We start from the raw sequence: 24259 nt of genomic DNA on the forward strand, positions 1-24259 counted from the left end.
CGTTTACCCAAAGAAAAAACTTTTGAGTAAATGACTCACTGGAACAATGAACAGGTCTATGTATTAGCCAATTGATTTGACACATCAATAGTCTCCTCACTGGATACTGTTTGGAAATTGGCAAAGCATTCAGGGCACAAAGCCAGAAGATGGTGCATGCAGATGTATTTTGTTTTTCGCATGCATGCTGCATCATGGCTTCTGTTTGTTTTTGTTTTTTTTGCTGTGGTGAGTTGGCGTCAGTGGCCTCCAGGACCCAACTTTCCCTCAAGGATGGGCTCTTCCTCAGCAATGCATCCACATCTGCACATAAAGAAGAGCAGTCGCCGGCAACTGGAGATGTGGTTTGTCAGATGATTTACTGCCACGGGTGTCCTTGTTGCTGTCGCCTGTAAGCCTCACCCCACCGTGGTTGCTGGACTACCCAAGAAGTTGAGGCCGGACCTCCTGCTCAAGAGAGACTTCCCACGACTCCATTACCTGCGCCATGAGGAGGGGTCTTTACCCCTTGCCTTTTAAAAGAAACAGATTGCAACCCTCACTTTTTTTTTTTAATGATTGTTTTATTCTAATCTCATTTTTAGCAGGTTTTAGTTTTTAAAGTTTGTTTTTATCTTTTTTTTTTTTTTTTTTTTTTTTTAATATTTGCCCAACCAAGTCACCCAAATAAATTGTTGAACCTTCCCTGTGCATCTGATTGGTCCTTCAGTTTCTTCTCCGCCCGATAAAGCAAAACTTACTTTTAGCACAATCTCTACAGTAGCAAATTAATGTATTTTTCCCCATTTTAATAATTATTCACCCCCACTTCCCAGGTGACAAGCTCACAAGTGCAGTAAATTAAACTCAAAATTGTAAATGGATGGCAATTCTATTTCCAACTGATCATATGAAATATTTTAATGGAGCCAAATAAAGCCGCCACATGTGTGCCAGATTCCTGCAGTCTCTGTTTTTGTGCCTTTTGATGCAAATGCATTGGCTTGTCAACCACAGATCATTTGGTTTATTAATGTGACTATATATTCCTATACATATAATGAAAAAATATAGGATATGACTGAAGAAAGTATGATGTCGATGTGGCAGCTGATGGATGGAGATTCTCCTTCAAATTCTGGCGCTTCTCTTTTACAGGCACCCGAACAAGGAAAGCAGCTCGTCTTCAGTATGTTCAGTAGTTGCCAAGTTTTTTTTTTACCTTGTAAGACACACTTGGCCGAGCCTCCCCTACCGAGAAATCAGCCTGAGATAGTGTGAATGGGACGAGAGTAACTTAACTGACAAGTCATCAAAATACTTTGAAAATGCCATAATATAAGTTGATCACCGTTCACAGCTGCGTGTGCATGTAGCCTGTGAGAGGTCACCCAAGATGGTGGCCGTACATTTAAAAAAAAAAAAAAAAATCCCAAGAATGCAAGTAACCTATTTCAAAACAATTCAGGGCAAAAGTGTTCTGTTTTTGGACATGTTTTCAGTATGTATCTTCAAACTATTGTATTTAGAAAAAACCAAAACAAAAAATAATAAGAAAAACAACTTTACCACGCTTTTTTTAAATTTAATTTTTAACTTATTTTTCTCATGTCTTGATGAGTTGGGATGTGGCTCCCTATCGCCCTCCATTGGCCAGCCACCATAAACTCACGCAGGTGCACTCAGGTGTGCTTAATTGTGCTTAAGGTGAAAAACAGGTGAAAACAATCAGGTATGCAGGTGATGTCACTTGTGGGCGTATCGGCAGCCATTAAAAGGCACTCATGAGGTTTGACTCAAGCAGAGTGAACCAACTGCAACTGAGTTCTTCAAATCTGCTGTTTTTTTTGACTTGCTTTCCCTGAACAATCAAGGATGAGCTGGAAGAACTTTGTGCTACCGTTTGTGTTGCTGTGCTTGTGGGGGCTCCAGACGGAAGGGGCACAAGCTTGCCCCTGTTTACCGGTGCATCCGCAGCAGGTGTTTTGCCAAGCAGATGTTGTTGGTAAGCCATTTTAATCTTTGACCGTGTGTATATATTTTAAAATGCGTCTTTGGGTGAGTGTTTTATTTTGGATGTATATGACAGCTTTCATTTTAGGGAGTTATTTTGTTTAAATTTTCCTTTTCTGAACCTATCTTTCTAGTCATCAAGGCCAAGGTTGTTGGAGTGAAGCCGGGCAAACTTTTAGAAACACTCACAAAGTATGACATCGAACAGACAAGGGTAAAATGATTATTTATATTTTGGCATGTAAACTGGACAACTCCTCACCAAGTGTTCTCCCTTCAGAACTTGAAGGGTTCCAAGTCTTTTGGTGTCATCTACACTGCACCCAGCTCTGCAGCATGTGGCGTCACACTGACCAAGGGCACTGAATATCTATTCATGGGTATAAAAAAAAACAATTTTCCTTCATGTGTATACTGTTTATATAAGCCTTCAGTGATGGCATATATTGTGACGTGTTTTTGACAAAATATTTATCAGTGCAGTTTTTCCTGTTTCATGACCTTCCTTTTTGGGTCTTGTACCATTGCAGCCCGACTGTGGTCTGGTGACAGGCTGCATATCTCCGTGTGTGACTTCTATCAGCCGTGGGATGCGTTGAGTGCGACGCAAAAGAAGCTTTTCTACTTGTACAAGAAGGGTTGCGATTGCACGGTAGGAACATTCAAAACGTCAATTTTAATGCATTTATTCCTGATATAGTCTCAAGCACTTGTCCAAGTACAAACTGCTTTATTCCAATATTCTTTACAATGTGATTGAACATGATGAAATTCCTGTCCTTGGTCACCCACAGGTCCAATCGTGCTTGTCCTACCCGTGCTGCATGGCCGGCCAGACTGACTGCTTGTGGACAGACCACATGTTTGGCACTAGTGACCAGACCCGAAACTCTGCTTGCGTCAAGTCCCGCAAGGGCTGGTGTACCTGGCACAGGGAGACTGCCTGGCGTCAGGGGTGGTGACCTACAGGAGCATGAAAGGCTAACTGAAAATAAATATTGATTAAAATCAGTGCAGTGTTTTCTCTCACTTGAGCACGTCTGACTACAGTACCAGTATTTTATCAAATTCGGCTTTCATGTTGATTTGGGCATATTTAAGATGCTTTGGAAGCATTTCAAATTGTGTTCAATTTGATACCTTCAATAACTTTAAGTCTTTAGCACAGGGGCAGGCCTCGAGGGCTTAAGTCTTGGAGGTTTCCCTCTTCCAACACACTGATTCCGATCGACAGGATTATTAGGCTTGCTGATGAGATGATCATATAATCAGCTGTGTTGAAGGGAAACCTGCAGGACTTTGGCCCTCAGGGACCAAAGTTTACCCTTTCATGCACTAATTGTAATTTTTTTTAGTTTTTCCCTTATTACTCTTCAGTATGAATCACCTTTTTCAAAAAGTTTGAAATGTCCACTAAAATGGATGTGCATTTGAGAAACTGATATGGGGGGGGGGTAAACTATAGAACTAATTTTTAACATTGTGTTCACATAATTTTAACATTTTTGAAAACTGCTGTGGAGTGGTAGTCATAACTCGGAGATTGTAGGTTTGATCCTCAGCCATTGTGGCCATGTTGATGTATCCTAAAGCAAAATACTGAACCCTCTTGATGTTGACTGAATGTGCTTTGAGGGCCTGGCAAGGTGGAAAATCATAATATAAATGAAGTACCATTTACCCAAAGTTTTTTTTTTTTTTTTAATGGAAGACAGTAAATAACACACCAAGAACAATGAACAGGTCTACTATGTATTAGCCAACTGATTTGACATCAATAGTCTCCTCACTGGATACTGTTTGGAAATTGGCAAAGCATTCAGGGCACAAAGCCACAAGACGGTGCATGCAGATGTATTTTGTTTTTCGGATACATGCTGCATCATGGTTTCTGTTTGCATTTTTTTATTTTTTTTGCTGTGAGTTGTCAGTGGCCTCCAGGACCAAACTTTAGCTCAAGGATGGGCTCTTCCTCAGCATCCACATCTTGACACAAAGAAGAGCAGTCGCCGGCAACTGGAGATGCGGTTCGTCAGATGTTTTACTGCCACAGGTGTCCTTATTGCTGTCGCCTGTAAGCTTCACCCCACCGTGGTTGCTGGACTACCCAAGAAGTTGAGGCCGGACCTCCTGCTCAAGAGAGACTTCCCACGACTCCATTACCTGCGCCATGAAGAGGGGTCTTTACCCCTTGCCTTTTAAAAGAAACAGATTGCAACCCTCACTTTTTTTTTCTAACCTTATTTTTAGCAAGTTTTAGTTTTTAAAGTTTATTTTTATTTTTTTTAAAAATCTTTTTATATTTGCCCGACCTAGTCACCCAAATAAATTGTTGAACCTGCCTCGCATTTGATTGGATCATATGAAATGTATATTATATGTTTTAATCACATGGAGCCAAATAAAGCAGCCACATGTGTGCCAGATTCTTGCAGCCTCTGTTTTTGTGCCTTTTGATGCAAATGCATTGGCTTGTCAACCACAGATCATTTGGTTTATTAACAATGTGACTATATATTCCTATACATATAATGAAAAAATATAGGATATGACTGAAGAAAGTACGATGTCGATGTGGCAGCTGATGGATGGAGATTCTCCTTCAAATTCTGCCGCTTCTCTTTTACAGGCACCCGAACAAGGAAAGCAGCTCGTCTTCAGTATGTTCAGTAGTTGCCAAGTTTTTTTTTTTGCCTTATAAGACACACTTGGCCGAGCCTCCCCTGCTGAGAAATCAGCCTGAGATAGCGTGAATGGGACGAGAGTAACTTAGCAAACAAGTCATCAAAATACTTTGAAAATGCCATAATATAAGTTGATCACCGTTCACAGCTGCGTGTGCATGTAGCCTGTGAGAGGTCACCCAAGATGGTGGCTGTACATTTAAAAAATAAAATAAAAGAAATCCCAAGAATGCAAGTGACCTATTTCAAAACAATTCAGGGCAAAAGTGTTCTGTTTTTGGACATGTTTTCAGTATGTATCTTCAAACTATTGTATTTAGAAAAAAATAAAAAATAAGAAGAAGAAAAACAACTTTACCACACTTTTTTTAAATGTAATTTTTAACATTTATTTTTCTCATGTCTTGTTGGGATGCGGCTCCCTATCGCCCTCCATTGGCCAGCCACCATAAACTCACGCAGGTGCACTCAGGTGTGCTTAATTGCGCTTAAGGTGAAAAACAGGTGAAAACAATCAGGTATGCAGGTGATGTCACTTGTGGGCGTATCGGCAGCCATTAAAAGGCACTCGTGAGGTTTGACTCAAGCAGAGTGAACCAACTGCAACTGAGCTCTTCTTTTGCGCTATTCAAATCTGCTGGTTTTTGACTTGCTTTCCCTGAACAATCAAGGATGAGCTGGAAGAACTTTGTGCTACCGCTTGTGTTGCTGTGCTTGTGGGGGCTCCAGACAGAAGGGACATATACCTGCAAATGTTTACCGGTGCATCCGCAGCAGGAGTTTTGCCAAGCAGATGTTGTTGGTAAGCCATTTTAATCTTTGACCGTGTGTATATATTTTAAATGGCGTCTTTGGGTGAGTGTTTATTCTAAATGTATATGACAGCTTCCCAATTTAGGGAGTTATTTTGTTTAAATTTCCTTTTCTGAACTTATCTTTCTAGTCATCAAGGCCAAGGTTGTTGGAGTGAAGCCGGGCAAACATTTACACACATTCACCAAGTATGACATCCAACAGACAAGGGTAAAATAGTTGATTTATATTTTGGCATGTAAACTGTACAACTCCTCACCAAGTGTTCTCCCTTCAGAACTTGAAGGGTTCCAATTCTTTTGGTGTCATCTACACTGCAGCCAGCTCTGCAGCGTGTGGCGCCACACTGACCAAGGGCACTGAATATCTACTCATGGGTATAAAAAATAATTTCATTCATGTGTATACTGTTTATATAAGCCTTCAGTGATATATTGTGATGCATTGACAAATATTTAACAGTGCAGTTTTTCCTGTTTCATGACCTTCCTCTTGCTTCTTGTGCCATTGCAGGCAGAGTGCATTCCGATAACATTCTGCATCTCTCCAAGTGTGACTTCTATCAGCCGTGGGATGCGTTGAGTGCGACGCAAAAGAAGCTTTTGCACTCCTTCTACAAGAAGGGTTGCGATTGCACGGTAGGAACATTCAAAACATCAATTTTAATGTATTTTATTCCTGATAGTCTCAAGTACCAACTGCTTTATTCTATTTTTTTATTTATTTTTTTTCAATGTACCGTTCATGATGAAATTCCTGTCACCCACAGATCAAATCGTGCTTGTCCTACCCGTGCTGCATGACCGGCCAGACTGACTGCTTGTGGACAGACCACATGTTTGGCACTAGTGACCAGACCCGAAACTCTGCTTGCGTCAAGTCCCGCAAGGGCTGGTGTACCTGGCACAGGGGGACTGCCTGGCGTCAGGGGTGGTGACCAACAGGAGCATGAAAGGCTAACTGAAAATAAATATTGATTAAAATCAATGCAGTGTTTTCTGACAATTGAGCACCAGATGACATTACCAGTATTTTACAAACTTGTACTTTCATGTTGATTTGAGCATCTTACAGATGCTCAAATCAGCATAATTTCAAATTATGTTCAATTTGATGCCTTCAGCAACTTGAAGTCTCGAGCACAGGGACAGGCCTGGAGGGCTGAGGTTTTGGAGGTTTCCCCTCTTCCCACAGATTCTAAACAGGATTATTAGGCTTGCTGATGAGTTGATCATATCCCAATTGTGTTGAAGGGCAACATCCAAAACCTGCAGGACTTTGGCCCTCAGGGACCAAAGTTTGCCCTGTCCTGCGCTCACACTTTCATGCAGTAATTGTAACTTTTTCTTTTTTCTTCCCCATATTGCTCTTCAGTATGAATCACCTTTTTCAAAAAGTGAAATGTCCACTAAAATGGATGTGCATTTGAGAAATTGATATGGGGGTTAATATACAGGTTGGTGTTATTTCCTGCTTGGCATCGCTGCCTGTCGCACCTCCTCCGGTGCCCATGGGTCAGCTGCAGGGTCGTCAGCCAGGAACCACCAGTCATTGACGTTTCGCCCCTTTAATCCTGGAACGTCTCCTGGTGGCGGAGCAGTGACAGGGACGTCTCCCTGTCACCCCCTGCAGCTGATGTCGGGGTTAGCTCTTTCCCCAGCTCCTGTCTTTCCTCCTCAGCCAGAGCCAAAAGCTGCCTTTCTCTGCCTCCTCTGCCAGGTCTTTTATTGCCTTTCGGAGCTTCCCTCCAGTCACTCCTGCATCCCTCAAGAGGCGTGTGGCAGACAGCCCCACATAGCCTCGGCAGCCAACTTCTACTGGGTAGATGGTGGTCTTCCAGCCTACTTCCCGGCACTCAGCAGCCAGCTCCGAGTACTTGGCCTTCTTGTGCTCAAATGCAGCCTCGATCCCTCCCTCTGCTGGTACAGTCAGCTCGATGAGGTGAACCACTTTTGCCTCGGTGGACCATACTACGATGTCAGGGCGGAGAGACGTAGTGGTGATCTCTGTGGGGAACCGGAGTTGGCTGTTGAGGTCAACCCTCATGTCCCACTCATGGCCGGGGGAAAAGGGCCTTGTGATGTTTCTTGGCCTAGTGTACCTTTGCCCCCCTTCTGTGACAAAGCTGGTAAGGTTCTCTGCCGATGGTGATTCTTTGCAGCCCTGTCGACACCCCTCCAGCACCTCAGCTAGCTTCCTCAGGACCTGGTCATGGCACCATCTATAGCGTCCCTGAGAGAGAGCAGTCTTGCAGCCCGACAAGATGTGTTGGAGGCTTGCGTTGGGAGCGCTGCAGAGTGAGCAATATTCTTCGTTGCCGAACCAATGGTGAAGGTTACGAGGACAGGGAAGCGTGTCGTAAGTTGCACGAATGAGGAAGCTGATCCTTGCCTGTGGGATCTTCCACAGGTCGGACCAACTGATGTTTCGGTTGACAACTCCCTCCCATGTTGTCCAGCTTCCTTGTCGGCCCTGTGACACGGCCTTGATCTTGTAGCGCTCCTCCTCCATCCTTGCTACCTCCGCCACCACCATCTGCTTTTGCTCCTTGCGGTTTGCCTTGGACCAGAACCGTGGTGCTTCTCCCCATCCTAGGCCTGCTCTTCCTGCCTGGACTCTGCCCAGGATCTCTTGGTGATGCAACCTACTGACAGCTTGGTCAACCTCAGACTGGGCGTTCCACTTTCGGCCGGTAGGAACCTTGGCGTTGGCGTTCCTCACTGACTGATCAGTGGACTCTCTTAGCTCGAGAACCAGCCTGGACTTCTCTTGCATGTAGCCCAAGCTGATAGACTGCAGGGGCAACTGCAGTGCGTTCTTCCCAAAGAGGCCCGTCTCAGAAAGGCACCGTGGCAGCCCCAGCCACTTTCTGATGAATGAATTGGCTTTTCCATCCATCTTACTCACGGCGGATGAGGGGATCTCGCTCATTTTCAAGGGCCACATCACCCTCCTGTAGAGTACGAACTGGTAGCACCAGACTTTGTACTTCCCAGGGAGTTGGCTCTGGTCGATTCTTGACAGGCCGTCCGTGAGCTGTTTCATGATGGTCCTCCCCATCTGTTTATCAGACAGCTCTGCAGTGTACTGCCTCCCCAGGCTTTTGATGGGTTGCTCAGACAATAGGGGGATTTTCTCTCCCCCGACGACAAAGATGGTATTGTCATTTCTGAGTCCCCTTCTGAGTGACAGGCTACGGGATTTGGAGGGTTTGATCCTCATTCTGGCCCATGATGTCAGCTCATCCACCCTTTTCAGCAGTCGGGATGTACATGCTGCTGTCTGCAGGAGGCTGGTGACGTCGTCCATGTAGCACCTCAATGGGGGTAATCTCTGTCCAGATGGTAGTTTGGTTCCTCCAACCATTTGTCTTGCTCCGATGAGAATTATCTCAAAGGCTGCCACAAATAAGACTGGAGAAATGGCACACCCCATTGCGATTCCCACTTCTAGCTGCTGCCACCCGGTGGTGAAATCCTGGAGGGCAAAGCACATCTGCAGATCGCTGAAGTATCGCGCTATTAGCTTCTTGATGCAGGGAGGCATGTGGAAGAACTCCAGGGCGTAGTTGATCAGCTGGTGTGGGACCGATCCGTACGCATTGGCGAGGTCAAGCCAAACGACATGCAGGTCGGTCTTCTCCCGCTTGGCCTTCTGGATCTGATCCCAGATCATCGTAGAGTGCTCTACACACCCTGGGAAACCTGGGACTCCTGCTTTCTGGCAATTGGTGTCGATGTAACAATTGTCTAGCAGGTAGGAGGTCATCCTTCTGGCCAGCACTGAGAAGAAAATTTTCCCTTCTACATTCAGCAGGGCGATGTTTCTGAACTGGCTGATTTCTTTGGAATTCTCTTCCTTTGGAATGAAGATCGCGACGGCCCTTTGCCACTCTGATGGGATGAGTTGCTTTTTCCAGGCAGTTCTCATTAGGTACCAAAGCAATTCTAGTACCTTGGGGCAGTTCTTATAAAGCTTGTAGGGCATTCCGTTGGGGCCTGGTGCTGATGATGATCTTGCTTTCTTCACAGCTTGTCTGACCTCGCTGAGTTTCGGGGGCATGATGTTGAACTCAGTTGTCGGTGGCGCAGGCTGAGGCACGTACCCTGGTGTACCTAATGGGACGTTTCTCAGCAGATCACTGTACTGCCTTTTGACATGCTGTTCCATTTGCTCCCTGGTAGTCTCGAGCTTCCCGGATTTCTTCTCCTCCAGCAGCTGTCTGGCATGCTTGAAGGGATCTTTGAAGAAACTGGCTCTCTCTTTCTGCTTCCGTTGACTACGCTTTCGGATGCGTTCAGCTCTGCGGAGCCTAGATAGTCTTTGTCTGACCTCCTCCCACAGAACTTTCAGACCTTCTTTCTCTGGCTGGGTTGCCTTCCTCCAGCTCTTGCGGAGTTGTCGGCGTCTTTGCACAAGCTGGGCGATCTCCCTTTCCCTCCTCCCCCTTTCCCTTTCCCTTTCCCTTGGGACGGTACTCTGTTTGGAGGCGGCTTCGCCAAACCTGTCTTTGCAGGTCTGGTATATAATGTCCCCAAACAGGTTAAGCTTGGCTTCGACGCCTCCGTGCAATCTTTCCCCCAGAATCTTGATCAGGTCTGTGTCCAGAGTACGCCATGCCTCTACTTCATTTGACTTTGGCCATTTGAGCTTGTTCCTTCTTGTCGGTTTCTTGGTCTCTGCCTGTAGCTCTGATCTATGCGAGATGGTAGGGGTTGGGGATTGGTGCTCACGTGGGGGCTCATCCTCCGCCGAGGGGCTTTCTTTCTCAACGCCCTCTGCGCTTTCAACAACGTTGGGTCCGTTAGCGCTGTGGTTTTCTACCTGGCTTCTGGTCCCTCTTGTCTTACCCGCTACCGCGGTGCAAGGTTGCTGTTGGCCTCTCTGACCGCACTTTGCCTTCCCCTGGTGGATTCGTAGTCCTCTGTACGTGGTCACCTTTTCCCATCCACAAGCACACTTTCGGAGGATCTTCTCTTCACTAACCGTAGTTCTGATATTCTCATTATCCGTTTCCGTTGCCATTGTTGTTACCGTGCGGTCCGTCCTGTTAGGCCCATCTTCCATCCCGCCTCTCGGAGGGCCTGCGGGCTGTCTTTCCTTTGCTTTCTTTGTAGTTAAGGGAGGGTGTCCCACTTGCGAGAGACTAGTGGGTTGGGTAACTAGCCGCCCACTCCCGGTGCGGTCTTTCCCTGCTGCCATCCAGTCTTTCCTGGCTGTCCTCCAGTCTTCCCTGGACTCCAACTGCCCTGTTCACAGTAGTCACTGGGTTCTCCAGAACTTCGGTTAATATACAGGTTGGTGTTATTTCCTGCTTGGCATTGCTGCCTGTCGCACCTCCTCCGGTGCCCATGGGTCAGCTGCAGGGTCGTCAGCCAGGAACCACCAGTCATTGACGTTTCGCCCCTTTAATCCTGGAACGTCTCCTGGTGGCGGAGCAGTGACAGGGACGTCTCCCTGTCACCCCCTGCAGCTGATGTCGGGGTTAGCTCTTTCCCCAGCTCCTGTCTTTCCTCCTCAGCCAGAGCCAAAAGCTGCCTTTCTCTGCCTCCTCTGCCAGGTCTTTTATTGCCTTTCGGAGCTTCCCTCCAGTCACTCCTGCATCCCTCAAGAGGCGTGTGGCAGACAGCCCCACATAGCCTCGGCAGCCAACTTCTACTGGGTAGATGGTGGTCTTCCAGCCTACTTCCCGGCACTCAGCAGCCAGCTCCGAGTACTTGGCCTTCTTGTGCTCAAATGCAGCCTCGATCCCTCCCTCTGCTGGTACAGTCAGCTCGATGAGGTGAACCACTTTTGCCTCGGTGGACCATACTACGATGTCAGGGCGGAGAGACGTAGTGGTGATCTCTGTGGGGAACCGGAGTTGGCTGTTGAGGTCAACCCTCATGTCCCACTCATGGCCGGGGGAAAAGGGCCTTGTGATGTTTCTTGGCCTAGTGTACCTTTGCCCCCCTTCTGTGACAAAGCTGGTAAGGTTCTCTGCCGATGGTGATTCTTTGCAGCCCTGTCGACACCCCTCCAGCACCTCAGCTAGCTTCCTCAGGACCTGGTCATGGCGCCATCTATAGCGTCCCTGAGAGAGAGCAGTCTTGCAGCCCGACAAGATGTGCTGGAGGCTTGCGTTGGGAGCGCTGCAGAGTGAGCAATATTCTTCGTTGCCGAACCAATGGTGAAGGTTACGAGGACAGGGAAGCGTGTCGTAAGTTGCACGAATGAGGAAGCTGATCCTTGCCTGTGGGATCTTCCACAGGTCGGACCAACTGATGTTTCGGTTGACAACTCCCTCCCATGTTGTCCAGCTTCCTTGTCGGCCCTGTGACACGGCCTTGATCTTGTAGCGCTCCTCCTCCATCCTTGCTACCTCCGCCACCACCATCTGCTTTTGCTCCTTGCGGTTTGCCTTGGACCAGAACCGTGGTGCTTCTCCCCATCCTAGGCCTGCTCTTCCTGCCTGGACTCTGCCCAGGATCTCTTGGTGATGCAACCTACTGACAGCTTGGTCAACCTCAGACTGGGCGTTCCACTTTCGGCCGGTAGGAACCTTGGCGTTGGCGTTCCTCACTGACTGATCAGTGGACTCTCTTAGCTCGAGAACCAGCCTGGACTTCTCTTGCATGTAGCCCAAGCTGATAGACTGCAGGGGCAACTGCAGTGCGTTCTTCCCAAAGAGGCCCGTCTCAGAAAGGCACCGTGGCAGCCCCAGCCACTTTCTGATGAATGAATTGGCTTTTCCATCCATCTTACTCACGGCGGATGAGGGGATCTCGCTCATTTTCAAGGGCCACATCACCCTCCTGTAGAGTACGAACTGGTAGCACCAGACTTTGTACTTCCCAGGGAGTTGGCTCTGGTCGATTCTTGACAGGCCGTCCGTGAGCTGTTTCATGATGGTCCTCCCCATCTGTTTATCAGACAGCTCTGCAGTGTACTGCCTCCCCAGGCTTTTGATGGGTTGCTCAGACAATAGGGGGATTTTCTCTCCCCCGACGACAAAGATGGTATTGTCATTTCTGACTCCCCTTCTGAGTGACAGGCTACGGGATTTGGAGGGTTTGATCCTCATTCTGGCCCATGATGTCAGCTCATCCACCCTTTTCAGCAGTCGGGATGTACATGCTGCTGTCTGCAGGAGGCTGGTGACGTCGTCCATGTAGCACCTCAATGGGGGTAATCTCTGTCCAGATGGTAGTTTGGTTCCTCCAACCATTTGTCTTGCTCCGATGAGAATTATCTCAAAGGCTGCCACAAATAAGACTGGAGAAATGGCACACCCCATTGCGATTCCCACTTCTAGCTGCTGCCACCCGGTGGTGAAATCCTGGAGGGCAAAGCACATCTGCAGATCGCTGAAGTATCGCGCTATTAGCTTCTTGATGCAGGGAGGCATGTGGAAGAACTCCAGGGCGTAGTTGATCAGCTGGTGTGGGACCGATCCGTACGCATTGGCGAGGTCAAGCCAAACGACATGCAGGTCGGTCTTCTCCCGCTTGGCCTTCTGGATCTGATCCCAGATCATCGTAGAGTGCTCTACACACCCTGGGAAACCTGGGACTCCTGCTTTCTGGCAATTGGTGTCGATGTAACAATTGTCTAGCAGGTAGGAGGTCATCCTTCTGGCCAGCACTGAGAAGAAGATTTTCCCTTCTACATTCAGCAGGGCGATGTTTCTGAACTGGCTGATTTCTTTGGAATTCTCTTCCTTTGGAATGAAGATCGCGACGGCCCTTTGCCACTCTGATGGGATGAGTTGCTTTTTCCAGGCAGTTCTCATTAGGTACCAAAGCAATTATAGTACCTTGGGGCAGTTCTTATAAAGCTTGTAGGGCATTCCGTTGGGGCCTGGTGCTGATGATGATCTTGCTTTCTTCACAGCTTGTCTGACCTCGCTGAGTTTCGGGGGCATGATGTTGAACTCAGTTGTCGGTGGCGCAGGCTGAGGCACGTACCCTGGTGTACCTAATGGGACGTTTCTCAGCAGATCACTGTACTGCCTTTTGACATGCTGTTCCATTTGCTCCCTGGTAGTCTCGAGCTTCCCGGATTTCTTCTCCTCCAGCAGCTGTCTGGCATGCTTGAAGGGATCTTTGAAGAAACTGGCTCTCTCTTTCTGCTTCCGTTGACTACGCTTTCGGATGCGTTCAGCTCTGCGGAGCCTAGATAGTCTTTGTCTGACCTCCTCCCACAGAACTTTCAGACCTTCTTTCTCTGGCTGGGTTGCCTTCCTCCAGCTCTTGCGGAGTTGTCGGCGTCTTTGCACAAGCTGGGCGATCTCCCTTTCCCTCCTCCCCCTTTCCCTTTCCCTTGGGACGGTACTCTGTTTGGAGGCGGCTTCGCCAAACCTGTCTTTGCAGGTCTGGTATATAATGTCCCCAAACAGGTTAAGCTTGGCTTCGACGCCTCCGTGCAATCTTTCCCCCAGAATCTTGATCAGGTCTGTGTCCAGAGTACGCCATGCCTCTACTTCATTTGACTTTGGCCATTTGAGCTTGTTCCTTCTTGTCGGTTTCTTGGTCTCTGCCTGTAGCTCTGATCTATGCGAGATGGTAGGGGTTGGGGATTGGTGCTCACGTGGGGGCTCATCCTCCGCCGAGGGGCTTTCTTTCTCAACGCCCTCTGCGCTTTCAACAACGTTGGGTCCGTTAGCGCTGTGGTTTTCTACCTGGCTTCTGGTCCCTCTTGTCTTACCCGCTACCGCGGTGCAAGGTTGCTGTTGGCCTCTCTGACCGCACTTTGCCTTCCCCTGGTGGATTCGTAGTCCTCTGTACGTGGTCACCTTTTCCCATCCACAAGCACACTTTCGGAGGATCTTCTCTTCACTAACCGTAGTTCTGATATTCTCATTATCCGTTTCCGTTGCCATTGTTGTTACCGTGCGGTCCGTCCTGTTAGGCCCATCTTCCATCCCGCCTCTCGGAGGGCCTGCGGGCTGTCTTTCCTTTGCTTTCTTTGTAGTTAAGGGAGGGTGTCCCACTTGCGAGAGACTAGTGGGTTGGGTAACTAGCCGCCCACTCCCGGTGCGGTCTTTCCCTGCTGCCATCCAGTCTTTCCTGGCTGTCCTCCAGTCTTCCCTGGACTCCAACTGCCCTGTTCACAGTAGTCACTGGGTTCTCCAGAACTTTGGTTAATATACAGGGGTAAACTATAGAACATCTAATTAACATTGTGTTCACATTAAATTTAAAATTTTTGAAAACTGCTATGGGGTGGTGTGGTAGTCATAACTCGAAGGTTGTGGGCTTGATCCTCAGCCATTGTTGCTATGCTGACATATCCTTAAGCAAAATACTGAACCCTCTTGATGTTGGCTGAATGTGCTTTGAGGGCCTGCTAAGGTGGAAGAGTGAAATAAATGTATCATTTACCAAAAGATTTTATTTTATTTTTTTACATTAAATACACTAAATGACTCACTGAAACAGATGTATTAGCCAACTGATTTGACACATCAATAGTCTCCTCGCTGGATACAGTATAGAAATTGGCAAAGCATTCAGGGCACAAAGCCACAAGACGGTGCATGCAGATGTATTTTGTTTTTCGCATACATGCTGAATCATGGCTTGTTTGCATTTTTTTGCTGTGGTGAGTTGGGGGTAGTGGCCTCCAGGACCAAACTTTACCTCAAGGATGGGCTCTTCCTCAGCAATGCATCCACATCTGCACATTAAGAGCAGTCGCCGGCAACTGGAGATGCGGTTCGTCAGATGTTTTACTGCCACAGGTGTCCTTGTTGCTGTCGCCTGTAAGCCTCACCCCACCGTGGTTGCTGGACTACCCAAGAAGTTGAGGCCAGACCTCCTGCTCAAGAGAGACTTCCCACGACTCCATTACCTGCGCCATGAAGAGGGGTCTTTACCCCTTGCCTTTTAAAAGAAACAGATTGCAACCCTCACTTTTTTTTTTATTAAGATTGTTTTTTTTTCTAACATTTTTTAGCAGGTTTTAGTTTTTAAAGTTTCTTCTTCTTTTTTTTTTATAATCTTTTTATATTTGCCCAACCTAGTCACCCAAATAAATTGTTGAACCTGCCTCGCATCTGATTGGATCATATGAAATGTATATTAAATGTTTTAATCACATGGAGCCAAATAAAGCAGCCACTTGTGTGCCAGGTTCCTGCAGCCTCTGTTTTTGTGCCTTTTGATTCAAATGCATTGGCTTGTCAACCACCGATCATTTGGTTTATGAACAATGTGACTATATATTCCTATACATATGATATAATGAAAAAATATAGGATATGACTGAAGAAAGTATGATGTCGATGTGGCAGGTGATGGATGGAGATTCTGCTTCAAATTCTGGCGCTTCTCTTTTACAGGCACCCGAACAAGGAAAGCAGCTCGTCTTCAGTATGTTCAGTAGTTGGCAAGTTTTTTTTTTGCCTTATAAGACACTTGGCCGAGCCTCCCCTGCCGAGAAATCAGCCTGAGATAGCGTGAATGGGACGAGAGTAACTTAGCTGACAAGTGATCAAAATACTTTGAAAATGCCATAATATAAGTTGATGATCACCGTTCACAGCTGCGTGTGCATGTAGCCTGTGAGAGGTCACCCAAGATGGTGGCCGTACATTTAAAAAATTAATAATAATAAAATCCCAAGAATGCAAGTAACCTATTTCAAAATAATTCAGGCAAAAGTGTTCTCAGTTTTTGGACATGTTTTCAGTATGTATCTTCAAACTATTGTATTTAGAAAAAAAAAACAACGACGCAAAAGAAGCTTTTGTACTCCTTCTACAAGAAGGGTTGCGATTGCACGGTAGGAACATTCAAAACATCTATTTTAATGTATTTATTCCTGATATAGTCTCAAGAATTTGTCCAAGTGCCAACTGCTTTATTCCAATATTCTTTACAATGTGCTTTAACATGATGAAATTCCTGTCCTTGGTCACCCACAGATCAAATCGTGCTTTTCCTACCCGTGCTGCATGACCGGCCAGACTGACTGCTTGTGGACAGACCACATGTTTGGCACTAGTGACCAGACCCGGAACTCTGCTTGCGTCAAGTCCCGCAAGGGCTGGTGTACCTGGCACAGGGAGACTGCCTGGCGTCAGGGGTGGTGACCAACAGGAGCATGAAAGGCTAACTGAAAATAAATATTGATTAAAATCAATGCAGTGTTTTCTATCAATTGAGCACGTCTGACTGAAGAACCATTATTTTATCAACTTCTGCTTTCATGTTGATTTGGGCATATTTAAGATGCTTTGCAAGCATTTCAAATTATGTTCAATTTGATGCCTTCAGCAACTTGAAGTCTTTAGCACAGGGGCAGGCCTCGAGGGGTGAGGTTTCCCTCTTCCAACAAACTGATTCCAATAGACAGGATTTTTAGACTTGCTGATGAGTTGATCATATCAACTGTGTTGAAGGGCAGCGACCAAATTTTCCCTGCGCTGCTCTAGCACTTTCATGCACTAATTGTAACCTACATTACTCTTTAGAAGGGGGGAATCCCCTTTTTCAAAAAGTGAAATGTCCTCTAAAATGGATTTGCATGTGAGAAACTGTTATAGAGGGGGGGGGGGGGGGAAATTATAGAATATCTAATTTTTCAGAACTGCTGTGGAGTGGTAGTCCCATAACTAAGAGAATGTAGGTTTGATCCTCAGCCATTGTTGACATGCTGATGTATCCTAAAGCAAGATACTGAACCCTGTTGTTGGCTGAATGTGCTTTGAGGGCCTGGTAAGGTGGAAAATTGCAAAGTGTAATTTACCCAAAGATTATTTTTTTTTTAAATTAAATACACTAAATGACTCACTGAAACAAACAGGGCTACTATGTATTAGCCAACTGATTTGACACAGTCTCCTCACTGGATACTGTATAGAAATTGGCAAAGCATTCAGGGCACAAAGCCTCAAGACGGTGCAAGCAGATGCATTTTGTTTTTTCGCATACATGTTGAATCATGGCTTCTGTTTGCATTTTTTTTTGTTGGGGTCAGTGGCCTCCAGGACCAATCCACCAGATTCCTGCAGCCTCTGTTTTTGTGCCTTTTGATTCAAATGCATTGGCTTGTCAACCACAGATCATTTGGTTTATTAACAATGTGACTATATATTCCTATACATGTAATGAAAAAATATAGGATATGACTGAAGAAAGTATGATGTCGATGTGGCAGCTGATGGATGGAGATTCTCCTTCAAATTCTGGCGCTTCTCTTTTACGGCACCTGAACAAGGAAAGCAGCTCGTCTTCAGTATGTTCAGTAGTTGGCAAGTTTTTTTTTTTTGCCTTATAAGACACACTTGGCCAAGCTTCCCCTGCTGAGAAATCAGCCTGAGATAGCGTGAATGGGACGAGAGTAACTTAGCAAACAAGTCATCAAAATACTTTGAAAATGCCATAATATAAGTTGATCACCGTTCACAGCTGCGTGTGCATGTAGCCTGTGAGAGGTCACCCAAGATGGTGGCCGTACATTTAAAAAAAAAAAAAAAAATCCCAAGAATGCAAGTAACCTATTTCAAAACAATTCAGGGCAAAAGTGCTCTCAGTTTTTGGACATGTTTTCCGTATGTATCTTCAAACTATTGTATTTAGAACAAAAACAAAAAATACTAAGAAGAAAAACAACTTTTCCACGATTTTTTAATTTTTTTATTGAATATTTCACTTATTTTTTTTCTCATGTCTTGATGAGTTGGGATGTGGCTCCCTATCGCCCTCCACAGGCCAGCCACCATAAACTCACGCAGGTGCACTCAGGTGTGCTTAATTGTGCTTCAGGGTGAAAAACAGGTGAAAACAATCAGGAATGCAGGTGATGTCACTTGTTGGCATATCGGCAGCCATTAAAAGGCACTCATGAGGTTAGACTCAAGCAGAGTGAACCAACTGCAACTGAGTACTTCAAATCTGCTGTTTTTTATTACTTGCTTTCCCTGAACAATCAAGGATGAGCTGGAAGAACTTTGTGCTACCGCTTGTGTTGCTGTGCTTGTGGGCGCTCCAAGAGGAAGGGGCACAAGCTTGCCCCTGTTTACCGGTGCATCCGCAGCAGGTGTTTTGCCAAGCAGATGTTGTTGGTAAGCCATTTTAATCTTTGACCCTGTGTATATATTTTAAATGGCGTCTTTGGGTGAGTGTTTATTGTGAATGTAAAGGACAGAGTTTACCAATTTAGGGAGTTATTTTGTTTTAATTTTCTAGTCATCAAGGCCAAGGTTGTTGGAGTGAAGCCGGGCAAACTTTTAGAAACACTCACCAAGTATGACATCGAACAGACAAGGGTAAAATGGTTTATTTTTTGGCATGTAAACTGTACAACTCCTCACCAAGTGTTCTCCCTTCAGAACTTGAAGGGTTCCAAGTCTTTTGCTGCCATCTACACTGCACCCAGCTCTGCAGCATGTGGCGTCACACTGACCAAGGGCACTGAATATCTATTCATGGGTATAAAAAAAACAATTTTCCTTCATGTGTATACTGTTTATATAAGCCTTCAGTGATGGCATATATTGTGATGTGTTTTTGACAAAATATTTATCAGTGCAGTTTTTCCTGTTTCATGACCTTCCTTTTTGGGTCTTGTACCATTGCAGCCCGACTGTGGTCTGGTGACAGGTTGGATATCTCCGTGTGTGACTTCTATCAGCCGTGGGATGCGTTGAGTGCGACGCAAAAGAAACTTTTCTACTTCTACAAGAAGGGTTGCGATTGCACGGTAGGAACATTCAACACGTCAATTTTAATGCATTTATTCCTGATATAGTGTCAAGCACTTGTCCAAGTACCAACTGCTTTATTCCAATGTTCTTTACAATGTGATTGAACATGCTGGAATTCCTGTCCTTGGTCACCCACAGATCAAATCGTGCTTGTCCTACCCGTGCTGCATGACCAGCCAGACTGACTGCTTGTGGACAGACCACATGTTTGGCAGTAGTGACCAGACCCGAAACTCTGCTTGCGTCAAGTCCCGCAAGGGCTGGTGTACCTGGCACAGGGAGACTGCCTGGCCTCAGGGGTGGTGACCTACAGGAGCATGAAAGGCTAACTGAAAATAAATATTGATTAAAATCAGTGCAGTGTTTTTCTCTCACTTGAGCACGTCTGACTACAGTACCAGTATTTTATCAAATTCTGCTTTCATGTTGATTTGGGCATATTTAAGATGCTTTGGAAGCATTTCACATTGTGTTCAATTTGATACCTTCAATAACTTTAAGTCTCTAGCACAGGGGCAGGCCTCGAGGGCTTAAGTCTTGGAGGTTTCCCTCTTCCAACACACTGATTCCAATCGACAGGATTATTAGGCTTGCTGATGAGTTGATCATATATCAGCTGTGTTGAAGGTAAACCTGCAGGACTTTGGCCCTCAGGGACCAAAGTTTACCCTTTCATGCACTAATTGTAACTATTTTTTATTTTTTCCCCCATAGTGCTCTTCAGTATGAATCACCTTTTTCAAAAAGTGAAATGTCCACTAAAATGGATGTGCATTTGAGAAACTGATATGGGGGGTTAAACTATAGAACATTTAATTTTTAACATTGTGTTCACATAATTTTAACATTTTTGAAAACTGCTGTGGCGTGGTAGTCATAACTCAGAGATTGTAGGTTTGATCCTCAGCCGTTGTGGCCATGTTGATGTATCCTAAAGCAAAATACTGAACCCTCTTGATGACTGAATGTGCTTTGAGGGCCTGGTAAGGTGGAAGAGCAAAATATAAATGTATCATTTACCAAAAGTTTTTTTTTTTTTTTTTTTTTTTTAACATTAAATACACTAAATGACTCACCGAAACAGATGTATTAGCCAACTGATTTGACATCAATAGTCTCCTCACTGGATACTGTTTGGAAATTGGCAAAGCGTTCAGGGCACAAAGTCAAGATGGTGCATGCAGATGTATTTTGTTTTTCGGATACATGCTAAATCATGGCTTGTTTGCATTTTTTTGCTGTGGTGAGTTGGGGTCAGTGGCCTCCAGGACCAAACTTTACCTCAAGGATGGGCCCTTCCTCAGAAATGCATCCACATCTTCACATGAAGAGCAGTCGCCGGCAACTGGAGATGCGGTTCGTCAGATGTTTTACTGCCACAGGTGTCCTTGTTGCTGTCGCCTGTAAGCCTCACCCCACCGTGGTTGCTGGAGTACCCAAGAAGTTGAGGCCGGACCTCCTGCTCAAGAGACTTCCCACGACTCCATTACCTGCACCATGAAGAGGGGTCTTTACCCCTTGCCTTTTAAAAGAAACAGATTGCAACCCTCACTTTTTTTTTGTTAAGATTGTTTTATTCTAACCTTATTTTTTAGCAGGTTTTAGTTTTTAAAGTTTCTTTTTCTTTTTTTTTAATCTTTTTATATTTGCCCAACCTAGTCAACCAAATAAATTGTTGAACCTGCCTCGCATCTGATTGGATCATATGAAATGTATATTATGTTTTAATCACATGGAGCCAAATAAAGCAGCCACTTGTGTGCCAGGTTCCTGCAGCCTCTGTTTTTGTGCCTTTTGATGCAAATGCATTGGCTTGTCAACCACAGATCATTTGGTTTATTAATGTGACTATATATTCCCATACATAGGATATAATGAAAAAAAAAAGGATATGACTGAAGAAAGTATGATGTCGATGTGGCAGCTGATGGATGGAGATTCTCCTTCAAATTCTGGCGCTTCTCTTTTACAGGCACCCGAACAAGGAAAGCAGCTCGTCTTCAGTATGTTCAGTAGTTGCCAAGTTTTTTGCCTTATAACACACTTGGCCGAGCTTCCCCTGCCGAGAAATCAGCCTGAGAGTAACTTAGCTGACAAGTCATCAAAATACTTTGAAAATGCCATAATATAAGTTGATGATCACCGTTCACAGCTGCGTGTGCATGTAGCCTGTGAGAGGTCACCCAAGATGGTGGCCGTACATTTAAAAAAAAAAAAAAATCCCAAGAATGCAAGTAACTTATTTCAAAACAATTCAGGGAAAAAGTGTTCTCAGTTTTTGGACATGTTTTCAGTATGTATCTTCAAACTATTGTATTTAGAAAAAAAAATAATAATAAGAAGAAAAACAACTTTACCACGCTTTTTTTTTTTTTTAATTTAATTTTTAACTTATTTATTTTTCTCATGTCTTGATGAGTTGGGATGTGGCTCCCTATCGCCCTCCATTGGCCAGCCACCATAAACTCACGCAGGTGCACTCAGGTGTGCTTAATTGTGCTTAAGGGTGAAAAACAGGTGAAAACAATCAGGTATGCAGGTGATGTCACTTGTTGGCATATCGGCAGCCATTAAAAGGCACTCGTGAGGTTTGACTCAAGCAGAGTGAACCAACTGCAACTGAGCTCTTCTTTTGCACTATTCAAATCTGCTGGGTTTTTTTTTGACTCGCTTTCCCTGAACAATCAAGGATGAGCTGGAAGAACTTTGTGCTACCGCTTGTGTTGCTGTGCTTGTGGGCGCTCCAGACGGAAGGGACATATACCTGCACCTGTTTACCGGCGCATCCGCAGCGGATGTTTTGCCAAGCAGATGTTGTTGGTAAGCCATTTTAATCTTTTACCGTGTATATATTTTGAAAGGCATATTTGGGTGAGTGTTTATTCTAATTATCTTTCTAGTCATCAAGGCAAAGGTTATTGGAGTGATGCCATTCCATCTTGGAGAAGAGAAACTCACCAAGTATGACATCCAACAGACAAGGGTAAAATGGTTTGTTTATTTTTTGGCATGTAAACTGGACAACTCCTCACCAAGTGTTCTCCGTTCAGAACTTGAAGGGTTCCAAGTCTTTTGGTGTCATCTACACTCCACCCAGCTCTGCAGCGTGTGGCGTCACACTGACCAAGGGCACTGAATATCTATTCATGGGTATAAAAAAAAAAAATCATGTGTATACTGTTTATATAAGCCTTCAGTGATATATTGTGATGCATTGACAAATATTTAAGTGCAGTTTTTCCTGTTTCATGACCTTCCTCTTGCGAATTGTGCCATTGCAGGCAAAGGGCTTTCTGATAACATTCTGCATATCTTCAAGTGTGACTTCTATCAGCCGTGGGATGCGTTGAGTGCGACGCAAAAGAAGCTTTTGCACTCCTTCTACAAGAAGGGTTGCGATTGCACGGTAGGAACATTCAAAACAACAATTTTAATGTATTCCTGATAGTCTCAAGTACCAACTGCTTTATTTTTTTTTAACAATGTGATTGAACATGATGAAATTCCTGTCACCCACAGATCCAATCGTGCTTGTCCTACCCGTGCTGCATGACCAGCCAAACGGAGTGTTTGTGGACAGACCACATGTTTGGCACTAGTGACCAGACCCGAAACTCTGCTTGCGTCAAGTCCCGCAAGGGCTGGTGTACCTGGCACAGGGAGACTGCCTGGCGTCAGGGGTGGTGACCTACAGGAGCATGAAAGGCTAACTGCAAATAAATATTGATTAAAATCAATGCAGTGTTTTCTGACAATTGAGCATTTCTGACTACAGTACCAGTATTTTATCAACTACTGCTTTCATGTTGATTTGGGCATATTTAAGATGCTTTGCAAGCATTTCCAATTATGTTCAATTTGATGCCTTCAACAACTTGAAGTCTCTAGCACAGGGGCAGGCCTCGAGGGTTGAAGGTTTCCCTCTTCCAACAAACTGATTCAATCGACAGGATTATTAGGCTTGCTGATGAGTATCATATATCAACTGTGTTGAAGGGAAACATCCAAAACCTGCTTCGCCCGGTCCTGCTGTCGCGCTTTCATGCACTAATTGTAACACCCCACCCCTGATTATTCTGCAGAATTTAAAAAAAAAAAAATCCTCTTTTTCAAAAAGTTGGTGAAATTTCCACTAAAATCGACTTCTATATAAAACTATAGAACATCTATTACCATTGTGTTCACATAAAGATTTTTGAAAAGTGCTATGGGGTGGAGTGGTCGTCTCATAAATCAGAGGTTGTGGGTTTGATCATCAGCCATTGTAGCCATGCTAACATATCCTAAAGCAAGATACTAAACCCTCTTGCTGTTGACTGAGTGCTTTGAGGGCCTGGTAAGGTGGGAGAGTGCAATATAAATGAAGTACCGTTTACCCGAAGAGAACTTTTTAAGAGTAAATGACTCACTGGAACAATGAACAGGTCTATGTATTAGCCAACTGATTTGACACAGTCTCCTCACGGGATCCATTTTGGAAATTGGCAAAGCATTCAGGGCACAAAGCCACAAGACGGATGCAGATGTATTTTGTTTTTCGCATACATGCTGAACCATGGCTTCTGTTTGCATTTTTTTTTTGCTGTGGTGAGTTGGGGTCAGTGGCCTCCAGGACCAAACTTTACCTCAAGGATGGGCTCTTCCTCAGCATCCACATCTTCACATAAAGAAGAGCAGTCGCCGGCAACTGGAGATGAGGTTCATCAGATGTTTTACTGCCACGGGTGTCCTTGTTGCTGTCGCCTGTAAGCCTCACCCCACCGTGGTTGCTGGACTACCCAAGAAGTTGAGGCCGGACCTCCTGCTCAAGAGAGACTTCCCACGACTCCATTACCTGCGCCATGAGGAGGGGTCTTTACCCCTTGCCTTTTAAAAGAAACAGATTGCAACCCTCTTTTTTTTTTTAAGATTGTTATATTCTAATCTCATTTTTAGCAGGTTTTAGTTTTTAAAGTTTCATTTTTTTTTTTTTATCTTTTTTTTTTTTTTTTTTTTATATTTGCCCAACAAAGTCACCCAAATAAATTGTTGAACCTTCCCTGTGCATCTGATTGGTCCTTCAGTTTTTGCTCCGCCCGAT

At 45.1% G+C, this 24259-nt stretch overlaps 4 protein-coding genes across 5 annotated transcripts; all 4 read left to right on the plus strand.

The window, feature by feature from the left end:
- Nucleotides 1-1765: 1765 nt before the first annotated feature.
- Nucleotides 1766-16613, plus strand: LOC144015937 (metalloproteinase inhibitor 2-like). Of its 2 annotated transcripts, none has more exons than XM_077516445.1 (5): nucleotides 1766-1984; nucleotides 2127-2206; nucleotides 2273-2372; nucleotides 2523-2644; nucleotides 16396-16613. In XM_077516445.1, the coding sequence occupies exons 1-5, from the start codon at nucleotides 1855-1857 to the stop codon at nucleotides 16561-16563; spliced, it is 600 nt and encodes a 199-aa protein (XP_077372571.1). In that variant the 5' UTR covers nucleotides 1766-1854; the 3' UTR covers nucleotides 16564-16613. The 2 variants fall into 2 exon arrangements, with proteins under 2 accessions (XP_077372571.1, XP_077372570.1); XM_077516444.1 differs by lacking the exon at nucleotides 16396-16613 and adding an exon at nucleotides 2787-3003.
- On the plus strand, nucleotides 5240-6476 carry LOC144015935 (metalloproteinase inhibitor 2-like). Its single transcript, XM_077516442.1, has 5 exons — nucleotides 5240-5478; nucleotides 5620-5699; nucleotides 5767-5866; nucleotides 6003-6127; nucleotides 6259-6476. Exons 1-5 carry the CDS (start codon nucleotides 5349-5351, stop codon nucleotides 6424-6426), a joined length of 603 nt encoding a protein of 200 aa, XP_077372568.1. The 5' UTR covers nucleotides 5240-5348; the 3' UTR covers nucleotides 6427-6476.
- A 1697-nt stretch (nucleotides 16614-18310) lies between the features above and the next one.
- LOC144015938 (metalloproteinase inhibitor 2-like) lies at nucleotides 18311-19534 on the plus strand. The gene is made up of 5 exons (XM_077516446.1): nucleotides 18311-18537; nucleotides 18662-18741; nucleotides 18805-18904; nucleotides 19054-19175; nucleotides 19318-19534. The coding sequence occupies exons 1-5, from the start codon at nucleotides 18408-18410 to the stop codon at nucleotides 19483-19485; spliced, it is 600 nt and encodes a 199-aa protein (XP_077372572.1). The 5' UTR covers nucleotides 18311-18407; the 3' UTR covers nucleotides 19486-19534.
- A 2235-nt stretch (nucleotides 19535-21769) lies between these two features.
- LOC144015932 (metalloproteinase inhibitor 2-like) lies at nucleotides 21770-22916 on the plus strand. Its single transcript, XM_077516438.1, has 5 exons — nucleotides 21770-21999; nucleotides 22080-22162; nucleotides 22230-22329; nucleotides 22461-22585; nucleotides 22699-22916. The coding sequence occupies exons 1-5, from the start codon at nucleotides 21870-21872 to the stop codon at nucleotides 22864-22866; spliced, it is 606 nt and encodes a 201-aa protein (XP_077372564.1). The 5' UTR covers nucleotides 21770-21869; the 3' UTR covers nucleotides 22867-22916.
- Nucleotides 22917-24259: the final 1343 nt, after the last annotated feature.

This window comes from Festucalex cinctus, chromosome 3 (assembly GCF_051991245.1).
Source record: "Festucalex cinctus isolate MCC-2025b chromosome 3, RoL_Fcin_1.0, whole genome shotgun sequence".
Lineage (NCBI taxonomy): Eukaryota > Metazoa > Chordata > Actinopteri > Syngnathiformes > Syngnathidae > Festucalex > Festucalex cinctus.